The 23,317-nt window shown below is 36.5% G+C and overlaps 2 protein-coding genes and 1 pseudogene across 2 annotated transcripts in view; 1 reads left to right on the top strand and 2 right to left on the bottom strand.

The window, feature by feature from the left end:
* On the bottom strand, window positions 1,434-8,571 carry LOC109225523. The gene is made up of 2 exons (XM_019390223.1): window positions 7,867-8,571; window positions 1,434-2,239 (listed from the first exon to the last, which is right to left on the bottom strand). The coding sequence occupies exons 1-2, from the start codon at window positions 8,168-8,170 to the stop codon at window positions 1,704-1,706; spliced, it is 840 nt and encodes a 279-aa protein (XP_019245768.1). The 5' UTR covers window positions 8,171-8,571; the 3' UTR covers window positions 1,434-1,703.
* Window positions 11,906-23,317, bottom strand: part of LOC109225522 (DNA repair protein RAD16-like) — a 16,728-nt gene continuing 5,316 nt past the window's right edge. The window contains exons 8-16 of the mRNA XM_019390222.1: window positions 18,590-18,675; window positions 18,117-18,186; window positions 15,235-15,360; window positions 14,534-14,761; window positions 13,838-13,942; window positions 13,592-13,744; window positions 13,256-13,344; window positions 13,105-13,185; window positions 11,906-12,401 (exon numbers count right to left, since the gene is read on the bottom strand). Coding sequence (XP_019245767.1) covers window positions 12,329-12,401; window positions 13,105-13,185; window positions 13,256-13,344; window positions 13,592-13,744; window positions 13,838-13,942; window positions 14,534-14,761; window positions 15,235-15,360; window positions 18,117-18,186; window positions 18,590-18,675 — 1,011 coding nt within the window. The 3' untranslated portion in view covers window positions 11,906-12,328. The remainder of the gene's footprint in view (window positions 12,402-13,104; window positions 13,186-13,255; window positions 13,345-13,591; window positions 13,745-13,837; window positions 13,943-14,533; window positions 14,762-15,234; window positions 15,361-18,116; window positions 18,187-18,589; window positions 18,676-23,317) is intronic.
* Window positions 16,163-17,816, top strand: LOC109225896 (annotated as a pseudogene).

The following is a 23,317-nucleotide window of genomic DNA, read 5'->3' as shown; positions in this document are numbered from 1 at the left end:
TTTTTTATTAGCATAAAGTGATTAGTGCACAGAAACAAAGTTCAACGGCCTAAGATAATTTCTCAATACATTATATATTATAGCCACAAGAATGGTAAAATCAAAGCATGGGACATGCTTCATAAATTCCACGGAGAATGATGACCTGTTTGTTAGGCGTTTGTCCAGATTTTCTTACTATAATTGGTTTTCCTATTTCACGAAGGAAAGGACAACATATTTACCATAATTGGGTTTTTCTTTTCTTAGAAGGAAAATATAATTCCTCCATATTTGGCTAGTCCCTTTTCTTGTAGGAAAGGAAAAGGTTTGGAATTCTATAAATTGAGGATCCGCCCTTCTCATTCGGTAACATCCACAATGTAGCCATATGGGGTTTGAGAGTCGTGTTTATGGGGAGAACCTTACGGGACGAGTGTTAGTGTGTCACTTGTGTTTGCCTCTTCGTGAGGTTGTTCTCTCGATATTTTGTACTCTCTTTTTATATAGGGGATTGCTCATCTCCGCCGTGGACGTAGGTCGATTGACTGAACCACATTAAATATTTGTGTCTCTTTTGGTAGATTTCTCTTTTGTTGTATGATTTATCGCCGTTCAGGGTTTGCTTAGCTAGTATCCGCATGACACCTGATTTTTTCGGTCTTAACACTGTCATATCCCTTCTATTGCAAAACGTTTTAACCATTTAAACAGGGTTTAGAGAAACTTTAAGTCAGTTGGAAGCCGAAATTAATGAAACAAATAATCAATAATAGATGTTATGAAATTAAAAAAAAAAAATTCCAACAGTTCCATGGTCATGCCAATGAAGAAAAAGGCCTTAATTGAAAGGAAATGACAAAATTCCAACCTAACGAGATTTCCCTTGCAAACTCATAATATAAACATGTCACAATTGACATATGAGTGTCCTGAAGAGGAGATTTTTGGAAGTAGGATTCGCTTCTGCCAGAAGGTATACAACTACACATATGCTTTTGTTTGGCTAATGCTTTCTCAACCTCTCCACCTACGCACCAGACAACTAAAAATAAAAATGAAACAACCCCAATGGATGCGACAGAAGTAGTTTATTTGCGCGAATTAAGTAATAAGGTTAAGGTCCTTGTGGGAACATCCGATAAAATTGAAACGATACAAAAAAAGAGCAATGGTACCCTTCAAAGCTGAAGTCATATAGGCCCTTATAACCTTAGCTTATCTTCCATCAAAGCCTTGTATAATTGGATGATTTGTGCAGAAAACAGATATAAACTTAACAAAGTTTACAGGCCCTTCAGTAAGGCCTGTTATTGTTTGGACTCTTCCAGTGGTATTTGCCCCACCTGACCAATAAATGTGATGCTTGTTTCTTTAAGCTGGCCAAGTTCAACAGTGTGCATATGAATGTGGTAAGAAGCAAAATGGAGGACTGCTTAATTGAGTTTTATGTCACGGGGAAATAAAAAACGACTGAAGCAACATGATATTCTTAAATCTTCGTTCAATTCGGCAACATGAAAAAAAGGTAAGATTGTGAATTACACTAGTTTATTCTCCTTTGAACTAGCCAAAACAGAGAGGAAAAAAAAAGAAGAGAAAAGAAAATAAAGCTTAATGCTATGCATGTACAACATTCTGCCATCAGTTCTCTTTGAGAATTTACAAAAGTTTTACTTACACAGACAAGCATCTTTCAAAGGAAGCAAGTTGGTTATTTGCCCTCAACACTGATAAATTCGCCTGCGATGTCTGGGCGAGGACAATGACTGAGTGACAGAGACAAGGTACTCACCATATTTTGTTGCTGCCTCCATTACATTCTCAAAATCTACATTTTGTCCATTATTTTCAAGTGTTGGGCAACCCAGCTTAATTTTCAAGTTAGACCATCCATCTGACTCGTCAATAATCTGGACCTCGTGGCTTATTGACTGCAACTGGTTTCGAAGTGTCTGATTGTATTCAAGCAAACGATCATATTTAAGATGAAGTTCTTCGAACTGGTTTTTTAATTTCAAAACAATAGCTCCTGCAGCCTGAGCCCTAGTAGCTTTCATCTTACAATCTGTTTCCAGTTTCTTCATTTTAGCTCTCAATTCTGCAATCTTGCCCTGTAAAACGCTACGATGATCCTCCATAAGCAATTTTCTTTCCTGAAGCAGTATTTCTTCAGCCTTGATAATCTTCCTAACAGAGTGATGCTCCATTATTACAGGGTGCAATTTGTCCAACACCATCCATGCAAATAATGAAAATCCTGCAAATCACAGGTTTAGGGTTGAAACCATGAAATCTGCAAAACGCATCTGACATAGATCAGCTGCTCAAGTATATGCATCTGCATATAACCTAGATATATGTTACTCCTATTGGCAAACTCCACCTTCAGTTTTAGGTAATACTTTTTGGAGGGACAGAGCACTTACCCTATTGTGTTAAGCAAGTAACGGGTTAATGTTTCTGTATGTGTAACACTGGACAACGAGAATCACATGTATTATTGGTGGATATGCGAGAAGCCACCTATAAGCTTCAAGCTCAATTTAGTTACTCATATCAGTACAAATGGATTCATCATGCTTCTTCAAGAAAAAACCTTTCTTGGACTTAATTAGGTATATGGTGGACAGTGAATTAACAGAACCATATATAAATACTATATATGATGGTTAGGAGAGGAGGCAGAATGCATAAAAATTAAAATTAGTAGTTAAATTAGTCGCAATATCTGTTCCCATCCCATAAGACATTGGAAAGACGTTCAAAGAAATGGGGAAACCATCCATTTGGGGAAGAGGACTAGTAACCAAAGGGATGACAAAACTAAACATTATTTCCAAATGCTAGTGAATAGTAGTTCGGGAGATGAAAGACCACATCCCCCTCTGGGCATTTCATGTCCTCACTGGTCAATAATAAATTTAGTGGCATTCCACCGGTAGAGTGAGATGCTTCCGAAGATTTTGAAGTTCCTGGGTGCCTTGTCATTTATTAAGGAATGACGAAGGGAAGGTTGGGAGCTTGATTAAGTCAGATGGAAGAAAGATTGTAATATAGCAAAAGCACAAGATAGTTGACAGCGTCTTTAAAAAAGTCATTTGCTTCGTTGTTTAAAGCGATGAATCAATGTAAAACGAGAGGTTTGCTTCATGTGTGAAGCCATGCACTTCAAAGTAGGAGTGGGTGTCGATCGGTTCGGTTTGGTTTTTTTCATTTTCGGTTTGTCATTTTGGTAACCAAAACTGAACTGTAGTAATTTCATTACAGCTCGGTTCTTTTCATGCTCAGTTCAGTTTAATCAATTTGGTTTTTTCGGTTTGGGCCAGTCAGGTAGGATCTTTTTAGACAAAAAATGAGTCAGAATTAACTTGCAAAGGATCCTTTAATTTTTATGATTCCCTTTTTAATAATCTCGGCAAAGAAGAACCTTTTTTCCTAATGGTATTTACATGCACACTAGACTTGTGTCATCTTATATAGGATGTTAGTTTTTCTCTTATTCTTATTAGCTGGACCACCGGTCCTTTTTTCACACATTAATAGAAACTTGTCATCAGTCTACACAAGTGAATTAGCTTAGAACAACCTACTTAGATTACTCTGTCCATTTCCTATATCACTTCTTGTACTTCATATCCATCACAGTCATAGGAGCTTCAGTACCCTTCTTTTCTTTTCTTTTCTTTTCTTTTCTTTCACCAGTACCTGGCTTTTCCAGTCCTGCTCGTGGTGATTCTCACTGTTAGTCAACTATCGGTTCGACTCTAACTGCTAACTTACTCAACCAAGTTTAAGGAAAAGGGAGCCAAGAAACGTCTCTTTACATATTTCGTGCTTCACAAATTAGACACAAACTACAAACGTACTAAAGAATTTCTCAAGAATCAGTTGACGTATCATCAGTCAAAGACTATTTTAAGTAGGAGTAGCTTTTTCTTTCAATTCTGTAAATATCAAAATAGTACGAGAAAGAAAAAAGAAAAACACGAAATCCCAATAAGATTGAACATGAACAATAAGAGGGGAAAAAACAAATTTTAAAATGAAATATTACTATAAGAGTCTATCAGGGAAGCCAGAGGACATCAAAAGCACCAACTTTGAGAAAAACCCATGTCAAGAAAATAAAACTGTTGACATATCATCAGTCAAAGACTATTGAGATACCTTTATTCCATTCTTTGCACTCAAACCCATATCGAATATCACAAGAATAGTGTGCTGCAGTAACATATCATCAGTCAAAAGGATTAAAACTTTTATTATTGCAGTTATCACATCATCAGTATTCAGTCAGGTGAGAGAAACAGGAAGAAGGATGGCCCAGAATTCTTTTCTAAAAGCTTTCACTAAACCGAGAAATGAACCGAAGAACAGAAATCTTGAAACAGATAAACCGCGAATCGACCGAATAAACCGTAAAACCGAAACCGAAAAAGCCAAAAATTTCGGTTCAGTCCTACTTCAAAGAAATGTGAGCTACAAACAATGACTAGCAAAATGATCCGAACAAGAAGCGGTCCGTTCGTTGAATCTCAACTTTGAGGAGTTAGACTAGTATCAGCATCATTTTATATTTGATACTGAAATTAGTTATTTTTTAGAGAAAGGTATTAGATGATGTATTAGTTATATTAATTGCATTACCACAAAAAAAGTTATTTTAATTGCAACTTCTTTATTATAGTACTGAATTCATTTATGTTTGGTGCTTTTTAATTTCTTGTAAATTGTGTGTTTCGCTTCAGAGAAGTGTGCCCTTCACTCAAGCCTCATAGAGAAAAACATTGTTTGCTGAAACTACATTTTGCACTTTATGTTTTCAAAAGCACTGATAGCCGAGAACTGAAAGAGGTGATTCCATTAACTACGATAAAAGAAGGGGAAAATGAGAACAAGCATGAGGCTTAGCAAACCTTGAAGATATCTTTATGGTGTTCTGCAACTCTATATTGTATCAAACTCTTGGGTATACAGGAGATTAACCTGGAATTTTATGCTTGCTTTTTCTTAGACTGAACTAAATACAATTATACAGTTTGTTAGAACACTTTATTTCAATTTCTATTTCCTACTAGGTGGTTTACTCATATCAAAGTAACTAGTAAGTCTGAACATGAGGTTCACAGTTCTCATTGTCTTAAAAACTCGAAAAGCCACAATTAATCAATTCACTACGTTTCAATCACAAATTATATGGGGTGGTTATATGCATCATTTGCATCCTTTTCACTCTAATCGTGTAATACTTGGAGAATTCACATAAAAACTATTTTTTAAGCTAGCCGTCAACGGTCAGCCTACTGTAACTGTCTTTTATGTGGGTCCGGGACTAACTATGATCTGGTGAAGCTCAGATAGGCAAAGTTAGCATTGCACAATAATGTGTTACATAATTTCATTTTGGTCAGGATGTGTGAAATCATTTCTTTTTTGCAAAGGAAATCTAGTTTCTTCTTTAAAGCATCTAGTTAGCAATATGACTACTATGGTTCAATCAGGCTGGGGGAGAGAGAGATTAAATGCTTACTATTTGAAACTTGGAAGTCATTGTACTGGAGAGGGTAGAGAAGAGAGAGAGGGGGGGGGGGGGGATTAATTGATTGCTAAAAAAAAAAGCATAATTGACCATATTTCTTGCTCATCACAATACACCAACTATCCTTTGGCAGGGATCATTTTCTATCTATTTATGTGATAATAATTTGATATGGAGTTCAAAATCAGCATAAAAATTTCTATGAAACCATATTAAACAAGTAATATTCATTTTGAGAAAGTGGAACAAGTTTGGGATGAATTACTAAAGAAGAAGAGAGTAAATTAGCAGAACTATCATGTTTATCATTGTGGATGCAACTCATGTAAGGTGAAAGTAACAGCTCGACGAGGACATGGAAGATAACATGAATAATAGTATTAAAGGTATCATAGTGGAGTCATTGTCAAAAAAACCTCATAGTGCATTCTTAGAAGGTAATATATGTGTTGGGAGCATTTCAATAAGCAGCTTATTGACTCCTTAGGGTCATTACCAGGTCTGAGGAGACAAATGAAACAGAAGCTCAAAGCTGGCCTATTTTATTTTATTTTTTGGATAAGGAAATCCACGTTGATAATAAACTAAAATCAAAGTTGGCTTCTAATGTCCTTACCCCAAAAGAATAAAGAAAAGAGAAGAAGATGCAAACTACTCCTACAACTACTACGCCTGTTCCAACCAGGTTGGATCGGCTATATGAATTTCTGACTATGTTTCTCCGTTTAAATTCATCTAATATATATACAAACTAAAAGTAAAAATAAAAAAGGGAGAATAAGTTGATCTATGATAGGGCAAAAAGATCCCAGAAAGCATAGGACCTAAAGTAAACGTACGAACATGACTAAAACATATCCCCAACTAATTGATATTGCTTATGTATATCTTTTAGCTTTTATTGTGCTCTATCTTTCGCTAAGTTTGCATGGATTCCAATAAATTATAGGTTTTCGAGACAACTCCGTTCCATGTGATTTTAGATCTATCTCGTTCCCTTTTTAACACTTTCATTTACCATATTTTCATACCTATGGACCAACACAGCTGAAGGTCGACATGAACAGACCATCACAAATGACTTTATCTCATTTTATCCTCAATGTGTTATTTGCGCCTTTTAGCAAATGTGATCATTTTTTATCTTATCTGATCGTATATGACTGAACATACATGTTAATATTTGTATCTCTACAACCTAAGTTGTTCGGACTCGGATGCGGGTATCCGATACGGGTGCGAATCTAAGATCGGATCCTTCATGATCTAAATTTTAAGATTTAGGGGTCTGTATCCAGATACAGGTGCAGGGATTCGACTGAAAATGATTCAAATATCTAAAAATAGAGTAATAAAAATATGTCTAAATTATGAGACATCATGTGAAAAACATTCAAGGTATTCCGAAAAGGAGAAAATATTGATCAAGAGGAGAATTTGAAAAGGATTAGAGGACAGACATAAAAACTTCTATACATACAAGGTATTCCATTTTCTTCAATTTCACCCTAATTTTGTTTTAATTTCATAAATTATTGTATTTGTCCCGAATTTCTCCTCGATTTTGGTCAAAGTAGCCAATCGGCTCGCGATATCCAGTACGGATCCCACACCCACGCCGTGTCGACAGGGGTGCAGCACTGAAAGTGAAGAGTCCGAGCAACTTAATCAACAACACTCATCTTGTAGATGTGTTGGACTTTTGTAGCCCAATATTCACTCTCATATGACATTGTTGGTCTTGTAATTCTTCAATGCAACTTACCTTTCACCTTAGTAGGCATACTTCAATAGATAATACCACGGGAGTACTTCTCTATTTCAACCATCCTTATAATTGTTCCATGCTAACACCTCTTACTAGAATCTAAAACCAATATTCCTCAAGCCCTAGCCATCACCCAAATTTATTCATTGTGAGTTCAAATATGCCTCAACCCTAAACAAGTTGAGCTAGCTATATGAATTCTCTATACCCGATCCTCTCCATTATTTCATTCTAATACTAAATACTTATTTTTTAAAAACATATTAGAGGTTCTATAAAACTAGAGCGGATCTCTAAATTCACTTATCCTTGCACGAACATACACTATTCAGTCCAAAGAGAAAACCTGTGCACACGCCTTAGCACCTACACTAAAGCGCCAATTAAGGCATAGCGCACAGCCTGAGGTTCACCGAGCTTCAGGGCCTAAGCGCACTTTAAGCAAGACTTTAACAATATATTCCAAAAGCTGTTAATCAAGACATCCACTCTATGTGCACTATGGAGCAGTATATTAAACAAGGATTGTGCTTTCAGTATATTGAAGAGAAAAAAAAACAAAAAATCAAAGCATTACCCAGGAGAGAAGCCTGCAGAATTAGGAGATAGAGAGCAACATCATCTCTCCAATTGATGGGGCCATGAAAAATCCACCGGCTATAAAATATGACACTAGTGCTGTATACCCAGTACAGCAAAACGCAGAACATCAATATCCGCATCCTTCTTACAACCAAAGGGCCTTTTCCTTTGTGAATGTGAGACAAAGCCACAATAATTGATTCTTGAAATGAGATGTGGGACCATATTCCGAAGAACACAAGTGTTTCGCCCAAAATTAGGGAGGCGAGTATGAACAATACTATATATGTGGCCAACATCTTGTGTTCTGCAATTGCGACCCAGAGAAGAATTTGCTTACAAAAAGGTAAGGGGACTAAGGTCCCATGGCGTTTATCTCGTTTCAGCTTATGCTCTGCTGAAATCAAGAATTGGTGATTCAAATTTTCAATTGACAATCTGACACCAAATGATATTCCAGAGGGGATTTTTCCATCAATTACATATGAAATTACAAAATTCAGTTATTGAAGGTTTTATCTAAAAGAATTTAATCTTTGCCCTTACCGGTGTTTACACCAATTTTAGTTAAGTTAATCAGAAGAAGAAAACTAAAATTTATTAGGAGTCTTTTTTCAATAAATAATTTTTAGAAAAAGAAAATAGAGCCATAATAAAAAAGTTTTAGGGCTCCGTATATGTCTTTGTTATAGTTCTGTCAATTTTCATGAAAGATTTAGTTTATCAAATATAAGATTGTCATATTAATACCTCAATCACCTACAACCAAAAAAAAAATTGTTCACCCTGTTTCGTAAATTAATTAGACCTACAAAACCTGTGAAATTTAAAGCTAGAAAAGTAGAGTGAGAGGGATCTAATTTCTTGAGATTGGTACGGAAAATTTTATTTTGTGTCTCATACAACTTACACTAGTTGTATGAGGTAACTTTTTGTCTGACAGTTTTGTGGACCCAGAATTCTATGGACCCAACAGTGTAAGATTGGGGTCCACAATTTTGTTAGACAAAAAGGAGCCTAATACAACTACTATCAGTTGTATGAGACACAAAACAAAACTTCTCGATTGGTACCAAGAGTTTTTTTGGTGGAATAGAGCTTTGCTTCTTGACTTATATTTCAAAATGTATTCCATTTCAATGGTTGGCTAGCACATAGTTTGAGTAGAATAGGAGAACTACAATTATTCCTTAACACTTAACTGGCCAGTAAAAGTCATGTAATCAAAAGTATAATTATTGAAAAATCTTGGCCAAAGAAATAAATGATTGTATTATAAGAAGGGGGAATTTGTAAATGGCAATAAAGAAATAATCTCTCGACGTTTTATAACTCCATAAGAATTATTGGAATATTTTGGCCACAAAAATTGATAAAAATGATTCACTATTTCTATTCAATCTACTTGCCGATAAGAGCACAAGGGAATAGCAAGGCGATCAAGTATAATTTTATATTATTATTTAAGATCATGTATAAAATAAAAGGTTGTTAATCATAGTTAATTACAAACAAATGTAATTAAATATAGTGACAAGTGCCATTTATTTATTTGCTTGGTGTTAACACCCGATGCGAGTAAGTTTTTACCATAGAGAATAAATATAGCTTTTTTCAAGGAAGTTGGAGTAATATGACTTACCAGGTTAATTAGTGTTATATATAAAGAAATGGTTAGTATGTCCTACGAGTGGAGAAAGAGTATCTTGATTTGAATGTACAAGAACAATGAAAATATTCAAAGGTATGTGAACTACCATAATATTAAACTTATGAGCATAGAAACTTTGAGAAACAATGATAGCGTATTTTTGCTCAAGAGCTACGTAGAACCATCTTGAATTTATATATATTAGATCTATAATGAAGGTTATATTCTTTCTAAGAAAATTAACGAAAATTTACTAGAAGAAGAAAGATTTATATATCGTGTTTATTGACCTAGAGAAAGTGTGATAGAATATCGAGAAAAGATATTTGGCAAATATTAAAGAAGACGTGAATTAATGTTAAATATACAAAATATTATAAAGAATATGTATGAAGGAATTGTCATTAGCGTGCGGACAATAATATGGTATACAAAGGAATTTCTCATAATCATGAGTTACTCCAGAAATCGACATTAAGTTCATGGTTATTTATCTAAGTTATGAATGAGCAAACTAACACTATACAGGATAAAGTCTCATGATGTATGATATTTGCTATTATGTTCATTAGTGAAACCAATGAGGGTGTCTACCAAAAACTTGAACTACGAAAAAACACTCTTGAGTATGAGGATATTAGGATCAACAGAAGTAAGATTGAATATACGTAAATGTAAGTTTAGTCACTATAGGAAGAATAAAGAAGTGAGATTATACAGAATCGCTTTGCCTAAATGCAAATAATTCAGATATCTAGGCTTGATGTTAAAAAATATATGATAGATGAAAACGTTGCATAAATTGAAAATATAATAGTCAAAATGCAAGTGTCACTAAAGTTTTGTGTGATAAAACGATATCTACCAAATTAAAAGACAAGTCTTATAGATCGGTTGTAAAACTAGCAATATTATATGAGCGAAGGCATTTAAAGTCGAACATATCCATAAAATGGGTGTCATACTTATTCAAATTCTAAAGTGGATGCGCAATCATACAAAAATAGTCTAAAGATGGTCAGATTTGGCAAAGGTGTATAAGTAGAACATATAAAGGATAAAATGAGAGAAACTCGCTCGAAATGGTTTGATTATGTCTTACATCGACTTTAAATATACTTATTGATAGGTGTAAAAGTATGATAGTGAAAATATTAAAAAGGGACAAGGTTAGCCAAAAATCACTTGACGAGAAATTTTCTTAAAAACCTACAATCTTCTGGAGTCCATGAGAACTAGCAAAAATATGATACAATGAAAAAAAAAGGTCTATGTGAGCGACACCAATTAATTGAAAATTTGTATAATAGTAGAATATAAGGAACTTATGTGCAGAAGTTCTTTTTCTTGAGTTCTTATTTCTATTTTTATATAATATTATATTGAGATAAATTTGAGATGAACTTAAAAGGAGGAAAGTAAATATTGAGGAATCATATTGTCAATCCAATTTATTTGAAATTAATATGCAATTATTGTTGGTGAAAATAACTTTTCTCTATTCAACTCTTTAAAAATTAATTTTTAAATGCACACTTCACAAAAAATACATATAGATATAACTTCTCTCTATTCCATTTCTCAATTTTTCTTGAAAGAGAAAATTATTTTTCGTTCAATATTTTAAAGATGGATAGACTTAGACTTTGCTTGTTTTATTAGGAATTTTGGATTAATATGTATAAATCTGAAAACTTATGATTATTAAGATGACTCTAAATCTATACTGTATAATTAATATTGTTTGTTTTCTGAACATATGAGTCTTTAATTTATCATTATTAAAACTTATTAATGACTATAAAATTTAAGATATGTAATTAAATACTATATCAACAAAATATTAGTGAAAATACTCATTTACATTGTAATTTAAGTTGTTTGTTCGATCAAATACACTTTAAAAGCTAGTAACAGTGATCGTTAGCCATACTGATGATGGACATGACTGGAGATGATAATGATTGGAGGGTGGTAATTAATGATTGTTAGCAATAGCAGTGGTGTTCCTTTGGGGATGGAGGACGGCAATGGAGGTGGCTGACAAAGGTAGTTAGCGGTAGCAGTGGATCATGGTGGTGGTCAAGATCATGGTGGTGGTAAATTAGTGGTGATGATAGTTGGTCATGGTGATTGACAATGAAAGTGATATGATGGTTGTTGGTTGTCAATGCAACGGAGGTCGATGAAGGATTGTGGTTATGCGTCAAAAGTTGATGAAGATAGCTGGTGATGATGATTGTAGGCTTGTGGTCGCAATGGATATAAGAGTAAACAATCACATTCATAGAAATCTTTTAAGTATCCAACGTCAAACCTATTAAAAGCAACAAAAAAATAAAAGTTTTAGCCCAAAAAAAAAAAAAAAGAACAAATAACTCCATTAGACGAAAACAAACGGTGCTTCACCTTTATCTCAACAAATACAAAAAATTCATATCTTTCCAACAACTGTGTCAAGTCAATTGTTATTTTTTTCATTAGGAATTACGATAATTGCACTATTCTTATGTGTTTCCTAACCATCATTCGTTAGCTTAAAACAATATTGACACTGCTTCCATTCGAAGAGAGTGCAGCATTGCCCAAAAAGGTCTTCTGAAATTGGTATGAATATATTACAATTCCGGCAGATGACAAAATCAAGGAGATGCAAAACCGACAGCCTATCCCTCTGGATACATCAAAAGCAGTATTGCCTTTTCCTACTTGCAAAAGCTAGAACACTAGGCACAAGATTCGAGCAAGAAACGAAACAAGATCAAATGAGCTTTCTTACTGAACCAAGTAACGGAACATAATCTAATTAGGTTACGAACAAGAATTTCAAGTCTGCCTCTGTTAGTTTTCCCAAGGCCTCCGAAGAGCCACCGACCGTCCTGCAAAAGCATTAATATTGAATGTCAGGACATCAGAGAGAAAAGGAGTGGCCAAGTAAAAGAGAGAAATCAGGAGCTAAGAGTAAAACGGGAAAAGGTCAATAATTTCTGTCCAAATGAGATTCGAGGAGAGATGCATCTGAGTGTATATTTTTGCAACTTATACGAATGAGAAACCCTAAACATATTCGAGCGCTCCATGTATAGCCCCATTTCAATCCCTAGCCAACCGTCTTATTTTTTAGTTGTAAACATCTCGACAACAACTAAACCTTAATCCCAAACAAGTTGGAGCTGGCTATATAAATCCTCACAGATTGGTCGCTCCATTTAAACTCATCAGGTCATATTTTATACAAAGATCTAGAGAGCAGAAACTGGTAAAGTTGCTGCCATGTGAGCAGGTCATGGGTTCAAAGCCATAGAAACAGCCTCTTGCAGAAATGCAGGGTAAGGCTGCGTACAATAAACCCTTTGTGATCTGGCCCTTCCCCGGACCTCACGCATAGCGGGAGCTTAGTGCACCGGGCTGCTCTTTTTTTTTTTTTTTTTTTACAGCAGAAAAAATTTACGTGATTCTCTGAATTTATCTTGAAATCACTTCTGAGGGTAACATTACGAAAATCACTCAACAGTTACAAGTCATCAAATTACTCTCTCTGAATACACATGCAACTACCTCAGTGAAGTTGGAGAAACTTACCCTTCAAAAACCAGTTCCTTTTTCTCTTGCAACTTTAAGATCCTCTCCTCAATTGTATTCTCAATCACAAATCTCACAATCCTAGATATGAGAAAACAGCAATAAGCTCCTTTTCAATGGCATAGCAGGTTGAAGAAACACAAATACGCACCTGATTGGTTTATACTGCCCTATTCGATGGATTCTATCTTGGGCTTGCTGCTCCACAGCAGGATTCCACCAAGGATCCATCAAGAAAACCTAGTAAAGTTACAGAGAAGAGCGACAAGGAAAGTGGTCTAGGTCATTCAAACAAAAAATTACAAGTCCATATAGAATCTAAGCTGGTTCTTTAGGTGCACAGAGAAGATAAGTTAAAATATCTCAAACGAAACAAAATATTTGGAACCTGAAGAGCAGAAATAATGCGACAATAGATTCAAACCACTTGGTATTTAAAAAGAAATGAAGAGTCCGCATTCACAGGGAAAGGAAAGAAACTCCTTACATGTGATGCCACTGTAAGATTGAGGGCAACACCTCCAGCTTTTAAGCTCATAAGGAATATCCTGCAATCTGGATCCTCGGTAAATCTTGTAATTGCAGAATCTCTTGCAGTTATAGACATGGATCCAACTAATTGAACACAACTGATGCCCGACTGCCAAATGCACACAAGACATGCTTCTTGCTGTAAATTACTGATGGCAAAAGGAGGGGTAGGTGTGAAGGGGACACAGATAAAATGTCTTACCTTCTGTAGAGAATAGTGTATCAGATCCAAAAACGATGTGAATTGGCTGAAAACTATTGCTTTTGCAGAACCATCTCTTTCAACCATGAACCTTATTTCTTCTCTCTAGAACCAAATAAAACAAGTAATGAGAAGGAAGGATACACTTCACATACAAAGTTCACCTTAACACTTCACATAGGGGTTCTTACTACCATAACAGAGGCACTGTAAATATTCAAAAGAATAATATTAGAAGAATTTAAGCCAAAATGTCAAAGGATATAAAATAACAATGAGATCACAAAGAAAACTTATTATTCCTCAATTAGTTTCCACTTCAAAATGGGGGGAGTATTTTATGCAGAACTGCCAAATGGCAAGCAGAACTTCCATAGACCTCATCTGTTCCCAAGTTAGCACACAAACAAGCCTGACAAGAACTTCTCAATTTTCCTAGGTGCCTATAAAGCAAATTCACCAAGAAACAATCTAGAAAGACAGAAACTATCATCCTGAACTTCTACATGCACAACATCATCTAGGTCCTATATCTGGCAAGTTAGATGGCATAGGAGTCTTAGGAAACATATTTAGTGCCTGCAAATGATGCAGTATAGCAGCCCCTAGTACTCTTTGAGAGAGGAAAAGAAAATCATAAAGCAAAAGATAAAGGCAAGATAAAATATAGTTATCGAAGGGAAAGTAATCTTATACCAAAGCATCTATTTTTGTGCTTGTCTGGAAATCATTAAGACGAATTCTGTTCAGTATACTTGATGACCTAAACCCTTTGACAGCCGGTTTAGTTTTCTGATCCCCCTTGTCATTTGCAGTGAAATCCACTGTAAGTGGTTTAGAACATGAAGGGCATGACACTTGCCCCACACTTGCAGAAAAATCTATCAGACATGACTTGCAAAAGACATGTGTGCAAGAAGCAACCTGCCATAGTCAAAAGAAACACACAGTTTTATAAGAAAGCTGGTTCAAACAGCAGAATAATAGTTAAGGAATTCAAAGCATCTTAGGTTGTCAAGAAATGAGGCACAAGAATTCAGATCATAAATTCCACATGTTTTATGAAGTCCTTTTAGGTGTAAAAGGCATTCCTAAAAGCACTTCTAGTAAAAAATTGAGTGTCTTTCATACAGCGATGGAAAAGAATTTGCAGAAGCTCAGGCACTTACAAAAACACTTGAGAAGCTATTAGGAGTAGCTTTTAAAAAAACATGCAAATTATGAGAAATATGGCCACATTAAGATTTGAAATATCATTCATATAGTATACAAAATATTAATGTAGTGCAAGTACGAACTCCATCAAATTCAATTCTCGTGAAGTATCAAATTTCTTGATGAGCTTGTTCCTTTTTGCCTTTCTTTTCTTATGAAAGGGGGAGGGGATGCAAACTCACAACTGGATCTTCTACTGGATCATGACATAAACCACATGGTTGTTCAACATAGCCAGAATCATCAGTGTTTCCACTTCTAGCCAAAGCAGTACTAGAGTATACCACAAGGTAAGGATGATCAACTGCCTGCGGTCAGACCAGAAATAAAATAAGTAAAAAAAAAAAATCAATCAAATACAAGCAAAATTTTGCAAAGCAACCATTTTTAAGAAAGAAGCATGCATATCATAGAAAGTCAAATTGTGTGCTTTACTACAAGAATTTTGAACTGTTTATTTCTTTAAGGACCTACATTTATCATGGAACTTCAGAAGATGCAACAGGAGAAGGCAAGGTTTGTATATAAGGTAATGTAATGGAGGACAACATCCCATATACAGAAATTCTTGGGCCACAGCATGCTAGAAAGAGCAAAATAATCAGAGTAACCACTTGCAATCACAAAGAAGACTAACGAAGTTAAAGCTCATTCTTGTTCTTGCATGATACTTCTTTAATCTAGGAATTAAAAATAAGAATAACAAAATCGGTACTTCAATATGAAAAGAGTTTCAGAAAACACTTTCTGTGTATGCAATTTGACATATGACATGCTATTGCATAAGTGCCATTTAAGTAAACAAGGACAATGCAGGATTTTGTCCATCAAAGTTAAATTATTAGCAAGGGGGCCGTAGGCCAGATGGGAATCCTTGTCTAACATTTCGCCACACTAGATTACGTATCAGGCAGATTTTCTATGATCCAAACCAACAGTGGATTTAGCATCTTAAATTTTTGTCTCACATAATGTTCTCCTTTTTCATTGATTTGTCATCCAAATACTGCATTCACTTGCACGAACTTAAATTCAATAAGACATCATGATGTAAATATTACAGATAAGGGATGCATAGCCTAGTGGGGAACTCCCACCACCTCCAATCATATGAATGAGGGTTTGAGTAACCGAGGAAACATAGTAGAAAATCCAGTTGGACTCCTCGGTACAGTGGTAGGGGGTTCATGGGTGGAGTTTTACACTTTATCATATAAAAAGAATAGTAATGACAATATTACAAGATAAAATTAAGTACGGAAAGCAATAAAGAAAGGAAAAAGAGATTAGTTAAATTGAAAGAAAGTACATGCCAATAATAAATGGATACAAAAAAAAAACAAGAATACACAAAAATATTGAAGGTAAAAATAAACGGTGAATAAAAGCTATAGTGAAAATATTACAGAAAAAAATGCTTAGGAGGAAAATAAATGATGCGAGATGGGGGAGGAATGTCAACACTGATCTAAACTCAAGCAGCCGTGGCAGGTGAAGACCAAACTGCAATAGATGCTGCGGAAGGGAGAAAAACACTTGAGCAGAGTAGACAGTAGTCGGAGAGGAATAGAGTGGCATTTGAAATTGCTTTGGTTCAGCTATTTTGGAAGACTTAGCTTTAAACATGTTGCTTGTTTGGATTAGGTCGTGTTCCAATAACCATTAAGTTGAGTTTGACTAGAAATCAAAATTAATTTGCTTTTTCAAAACTGACGTTGAGTTGGTTTCTATTTTTGGGACCACCAACTTTCAGTTGGTTTCTTGAATACTGGTTTTGTTTACTAAATCAAAAAGATTTGCTATTCGTTTTTACATATGTTTTCCAGAATATTTAGAAAACAAATTGGGTAAGGAAGTAATTGAAGAGAAAGGAAGAAGGAAAAAGACAAGAGGAAGAAATATCAAAAGAATTTGTTTTTTCTCTATTCATAATTGAGGAGCATGTTTTTTTCACCTCGATTCACAGGGGAATAGCATCCCTGAACTATAATCTCACACCTTCCCAGGCTTACTTTATTTGGTGATTGCAGATAATTTGTTCTGACCCAGACTTGTAACAAACAACAGGTAACTCTATCCAAGCCTAATACAGAGGCTAATACTACAAACCAAGTGATCCTAACAAATGAGGTTATCAAAAAATGATCGTAATAATTGAAGTATAAAACTATATCTCCAGTAAGAAAATTTAAACTACATCTCTTGAATTTGCCCCAAATAATATAATTCAAATCATTAAAAATGCATTAGACCACTCTTCATTTTTTGAGAGAAAACAGAGGGACCGGCGCCGTCCACAATGTCGAAATGAGGACGAGAAGTTCATGATGTGCTAGGTTTGCCAGTAGTGGCGATGTTGAACTGCTAGTAACACTGGTGAGAAGAACCAGTAATTATTTCCGTGAAAGGGATCAGTGGAAGGCTTAACAGGTTACCTTCAGCTTATGTGGGACACATGGTTATGGCCACTGTCAAGAAAGGTAAGCCAGATCTTAAGAAAGTTATGCCCGCTATTATTGTTCGCAAACCATGGGGTAGAAAGGACGGTGTTTACATGTACTTTTAAGATAATGCTGGAGTGATTGTGAATCCAAAGGGTGCAATCACTGGCCAAATTGGGAAAGAGTGTGCTGATCTTTGCCCTTGGATCCCAAGTGCTGTCAATGCTATTCTGTAGAAGCAGAGTTGCCAAGTAGTTTGCAATTCTTGTTTTTGATGGTTTCTCTAAGTGTTTGGAAATCTTAGGTTTTCGTCTTAGTGAGAATTAATTGCTCCAAGCTTTGCAGTACTACAAGATTTTCACCCATTAACAACATCAAAAATTTCATTTCCATGGTTTAGTGCTTTTACCACAATGGATACAGTAGTATCGATATGTTTCTTCTAGAAAAGAAAGAAATGCATTAGATCCATAGTTTGAAGGTTTAACAATTAACCAATAGCAGCAACATGTTTAACAATTAACCAATAGCAGCAACAGACTGGAATTCACAACTAAAGCTAATAAATGCAGGTACCAATACATTATCCAGAACAGTTCAGATTGAAAGCATGATCTTCATACCTGTCGCAGGCGTGTGAGTAGATCAAAAATGTGAGCATAGTTATTCATCAGAGTACCAGCTTGAATGTATCTGCACCAAAATAAATCAGGAATAAAACAATAAAGCAGTAAGGAAAAAATATGCTTATTCCGTCGCTCATTTTTAACTTTTCACAAGGTAAAAGTAGCAGGTTTTGAGCATTTTCCAGAGAATAGATGTAAGATGATTATTTTTCAGGATTTCCAAGAAATAAACGCCTGTATCTTCCAGGATGACTTAACACACAGTAATCAGATGAAACACAAGCCATGCGAGTAGTCAATCCAAAGACCAAAGAAAAATAACACAAGGAAAAAACCATGAGCTTCCCCAGTTAAACAAATTGAGTGAGAGAACTTTACCACGAGCGGCAAACGGAGAGCAAAAGCAAAGATGACTTTCAAACAAGAAAAAAGTCTAGTTGCATAAGTAATGATTAAAATAGATGACATACGTATTAAATTGTGCCTGGCTTTCATTGTACAGTGATGTGTAGTAGTCTTCTTCTTTAACATCCAAAGAATCTTTGCGCAAGGTAACCTGAACGCAAAAATAAGTAACCAGCTTGTTAGAATAGTCATGTAAATAGGAGTAAATAAATAACCCTAATCCAATATATATTAGGAGTAGGACATGTTATGTGTGTATATATATAGGGCTCATTGTAACATATGTTAATACATCAATAATATAATTTCTCCTGTGCTTTCTCACATGGTATCAGAACTATCGTGAGATATTTATCGCTGTGCATAAATTCAGCGACTCCGGGAAGAAAAAAAAAAAAAAACCTTTTTTTTCCGGCAAAACAGCACTGTCCGCAAGAAAAAATCAATATCCGTCGGTGTTGTGCAAAAACCAACACCACCACGAGATAGATCAGCTTCCGGCAACCAAACCACAAAAATTTCTCCGGCAGAACCTCTCCCACGCGCCCTCACGCGCCGCCGGAAAATATTTTCCAGCGAGTCTCCGTCGTCACGCGCCGGCGCGTGAGGCCTCTTCCGGCCATTTTTTGGCCGAGCTTCTTCAGGACAGCCTGGTCGCACAGCAATTCCGACCCTACCCATCCTGTTTTCGTTTGATTCCGACCACTTTGAGTTTTTCCGGCGACTACACTGATTTTTCCGGCAGCTACAGTACTTTTCCGGCAAACACAGTGTTTTCTTCATCTGTTTCAGAGAATTTTCAGTTGATTCTTTTTGTTATTTGGTGATAATCCAACCATGTCTTTGGGAGTCGATGCTTTCGGGTCTAGAAACCCAGGTTCTGGCAGTTCCGGTGTTATGATTACCTCAGAACCTTTAATGGGAGGTTCAAACTACTTAGATTGGGCTTCATCTGTTGAGTTGTGGTGTAAAGGTCAAGGAGTTCAAGATCATTTAACAAAAAAGGCTAGCTAAGGTGATGAAAAGGCCAAAACACAGTGGGAGAAGGTCGATGCTCAGTTATGTAGTATCCTGTGGCGATCTATTGATTCCAAGTTGATGCCCTTGTTCCGTCCATTCCAGACATGTTATTTAGTTTGGGAAAAGGCTCGTAATCTATACACTAATGACATATCTCGTTTCTATGACGTAATATCGCGAATGACAAGCTTGAAGAAACAGGAATTAGATATGTCTACTTACTTGGGACAAGTTCAGGCAGTCATGGAAGAATTTGAGACGTTGATGCCAGTTTCTGCCAGTATTGAAAAACAACAAGAGCAACGAAAGAAGATGTTTCTAGTTCTTACACTCAGCCGCTTCTGATCATATCTCTGGTAATAAATCACTTTTGTCAAATATTGCGTATTTACAGTCTCTTCCCACTGTTACTTTAGCCAATGGGTCTCAAACCAAAGCAAAAGGAGTTGGACAAGCGAATCCCCTACCCTCTGTCACTCTAGATTCCGTTCTCTATGTCCCTGGCTGTCCTTTTAATCTTGCATCTGTTAGTCGTTTGACTCGTGCCCTCCATTGTGGTATATATTTTATTGATGATTCTTTTATTATGCAGGACCGCAGTACAGGGCAGATGATTGGAACAGGACTTGAATCAGAAGGGCTTTACTACCTTAACTCCCTAAAATCCTCCAAGGCATGTCTAGTTACAGATCCTCCGGACCTAATTCACAAACGTTTAGGACATCCAAGCTTATCCAAGCTTCAGAAGATGGTGCCTGGTTTGTCTAGTTTATCCACATTAGAGTGTGAGTCATGTCAGCTCGGGAAACATACCCGAGCCTCCTATCCTCGTAGTATTGAGAGTCACGCAGAGTCTATTTTTTCTTTAGTTCACTCTGATATATGGGGTCCTAGTAGAGTCAGTTCAACCTTGGGATTTCGTTATTTTGTTAGTTTTATTGATGATCATTCAAGATGTACTTGGATTTTCTTAATGAAAGATCGTTATGAGTTGTTTTCTATATTCCGAAATTTTTGTGCTGAAATTAAAAATCAATTTGGTGTTTCCATTCGCACTTTTCGCAGTGATAATGCCTTAGAATATTTATCCTCTCAATTTCAGCAGTTTATGACTTCTCAAGGAATTATTCATCAGACCTCTTGTCCTTATACCCCTCAGCAAAATGGGGTTGCAGAGAGAAAGAATAGGCACATCATTGAGACTGCTCGCACACTTCTCATTGAATCTCATGTTCCGCTGCGTTTTTGGGGCGATGCAGTTCTCACAGCTTGTTATTTAGTTAATCGGATGCCTTCCTCTCCCATCCAGAATCAGATACCGTATGCAGTATTGTGTCCCCANTGGATATGAAGCTTGCTATTTAGTAAGTACACTGTTAGAATAGTCATGTAAATAGGAGTAAATAAATAACCCTAATCCAATATATATTAGGAGTAGGACATGTTATGTGTGTATATATATAGGGCTCATTGTAACATATGTTAATACATCAATAATATAATTTCTCCTGTGCTTTCTCACATGGTATCAGAGCTATCGTGAGATATCTATCGCTGTGCGTAAATTCCAGCGACTCCGGGAAGAAAAAAAAAAAAACCTTTTTTTTCCGGCAAAACAGCACTGTCCGCAAGAAAAAAATCAATATCCGTCGGTGTTGTGCAAAAACCAACACCACCACGAGATAGATCAGCTTCCGGCAACCAAACCACAAAAATTTCTCCGGCAGAACCTCTCCCACGCGCCCTCACGCGCCGCCGGAAAATATTTTCCAGCGAGTCTCCGTCGTCACGCGCCGGCGCGTGAGGCCTCTTCCGGCCATTTTTTGGCCGAGCTTCTTCAGGACAGCCTGGTCGCACAGCAATTCCGACCCTACCCATCCTGTTTTCGTTTGATTCCGACCACTTTGAGTTTTTCCGGCGACTACACTGATTTTTCCGGCAGCTACAGTACTTTTCCGGCAAACACAGTGTTTTCTTCATCTGTTTCAGAGAATTTTCAGTTGATTCTTTTTGTTATTTGGTGATAATCCAACCATGTCTTTGGGAGTCGATGCTTTCGGGTCTAGAAACCCGAGTTCTGGCAGTTCCGGTGTTATGATTACCTCAGAACCTTTAATGGGAGGTTCAAACTACTTAGATTGGGCTTCATCTGTCGAGTTGTGGTGTAAAGGTCAAGGAGTTCAAGATCATTTAACAAAAAAGGCTAGCGAAGGTGATGAAAAGGCCAAAACACAGTGGGAGAAGGTCGATGCTCAGTTATGTAGTATCCTGTGGCGATCCATTGATTCCAAGTTGATGCCCTTGTTCCGTCCATTCCAGACATGTTATTTAGTTTGGGAAAAGGCTCGTAATCTATACACTAATGACATATCTCGTTTCTATGACGTAATATCGCGAATGACAAGCTTGAAGAAACAGGAATTAGATTTGTCTACTTACTTGGGACAAGTTCAGGCAGTCATGGAAGAATTTGAGACGTTGATGCCAGTTTCTGCCAGTATTGAAAAACAACAAGAGCAACGACAGAAGATGTTTCTAGTTCTTACACTCGCTGGACTCCCTAATGACCTTGATTCAGTACGTGACCAGATTTTGGCTAGTCCAACCGTCCCCACAGTTGATGAATTATCTCTCGATTACTTCGCCTTGCTGCAGCACCTAATCACCCAGTGAGCTCATCACAGACACTTGACTCATCTGTCCTCGTATCCCAATCAGTGGACAATCGGGCATCTCATACTATGGAGAATAGACGAGGAGGAGGTCGTTTTGGAAGATCTAGACCCAAGTGCTCTTATTGTCATAAATTTGGACACACTCGTGATGTATCCACTCTTTACATGGCCGCCCACCCAAAAATGCTTATGTTGCTCAGACTGAGACTACAGGTAACCAGGGATTTTCTTTATCTGAAGGGGAGTATAATGAGTTCCTTCAGTATCGAGCAAGTAAGCAGACATCTCCACAAGTAGCTTCTGTTGCTCAGACTAATATTTCTGTTGCTGGTAATTCTTTTGCTTGTGTTTCCCAGTCTAGTCCTCCTGGACAATGGGTTGTGGACTCAGTCGCTTCTGATCATATCTCTGGTAATAAATCACTTTTGTCAAATATTGCGTATTCACAGTCTCTTCCCACTGTTACTTTAGCCAATGGGTCTCAAACCAAAGCAAAAGGAGTTGGACAAGCGAATCCCCTACCCTCTGTCACTCTAGATTCCATTCTCTATGTCCCTGGCTGTCCTTTCAATCTTGCATCTGTTAGTCGTTTGACTCGTGCCCTCCATTGTGGTATATATTTTATTGATGATTCTTTTATTATGCAGGACCGCAGTACAGGGCAGACGATTGGAACAGGACTTGAATCAGAAGGGCTTTACTACCTTAACTCCCTAAAATCCTCCAAGGCATGTCTAGTTACAGATCCTCCGGACCTAATTCACAAACGTTTAGGACATCCAAGCTTATCCAAGCTTCAGAAGATGGTGCCTGGTTTGTCTAGTTTATCCACATTAGAGTGTGAGTCATGTCAGCTCGGGAAACATACCCGAGCCTCCTATCCTCGTAGTATTGAGAGTCACGCAGAGTCTATTTTTTCTTTAGTTCACTCTGATATATGGGGTCCTAGTAGAGTCAGTTCAACCTTGGGATTTCGTTATTTTGTTAGTTTTATTGATGATCATTCAAGATGTACTTGGATTTTCTTAATGAAAGATCGTTCTGAGTTGTTTTCTATATTCCAGAATTTTTGTGCTGAAATTAAAAATCAATTTGGTG

The sequence above is a fragment of the Nicotiana attenuata genome, chromosome 5 (genome assembly GCF_001879085.1).
Source record: "Nicotiana attenuata strain UT chromosome 5, NIATTr2, whole genome shotgun sequence".
NCBI lineage: Eukaryota > Viridiplantae > Streptophyta > Magnoliopsida > Solanales > Solanaceae > Nicotiana > Nicotiana attenuata.
Note: the sequence above shows the minus strand (reverse complement) of the source record. Positions and strands in the feature narration are given on the sequence as shown.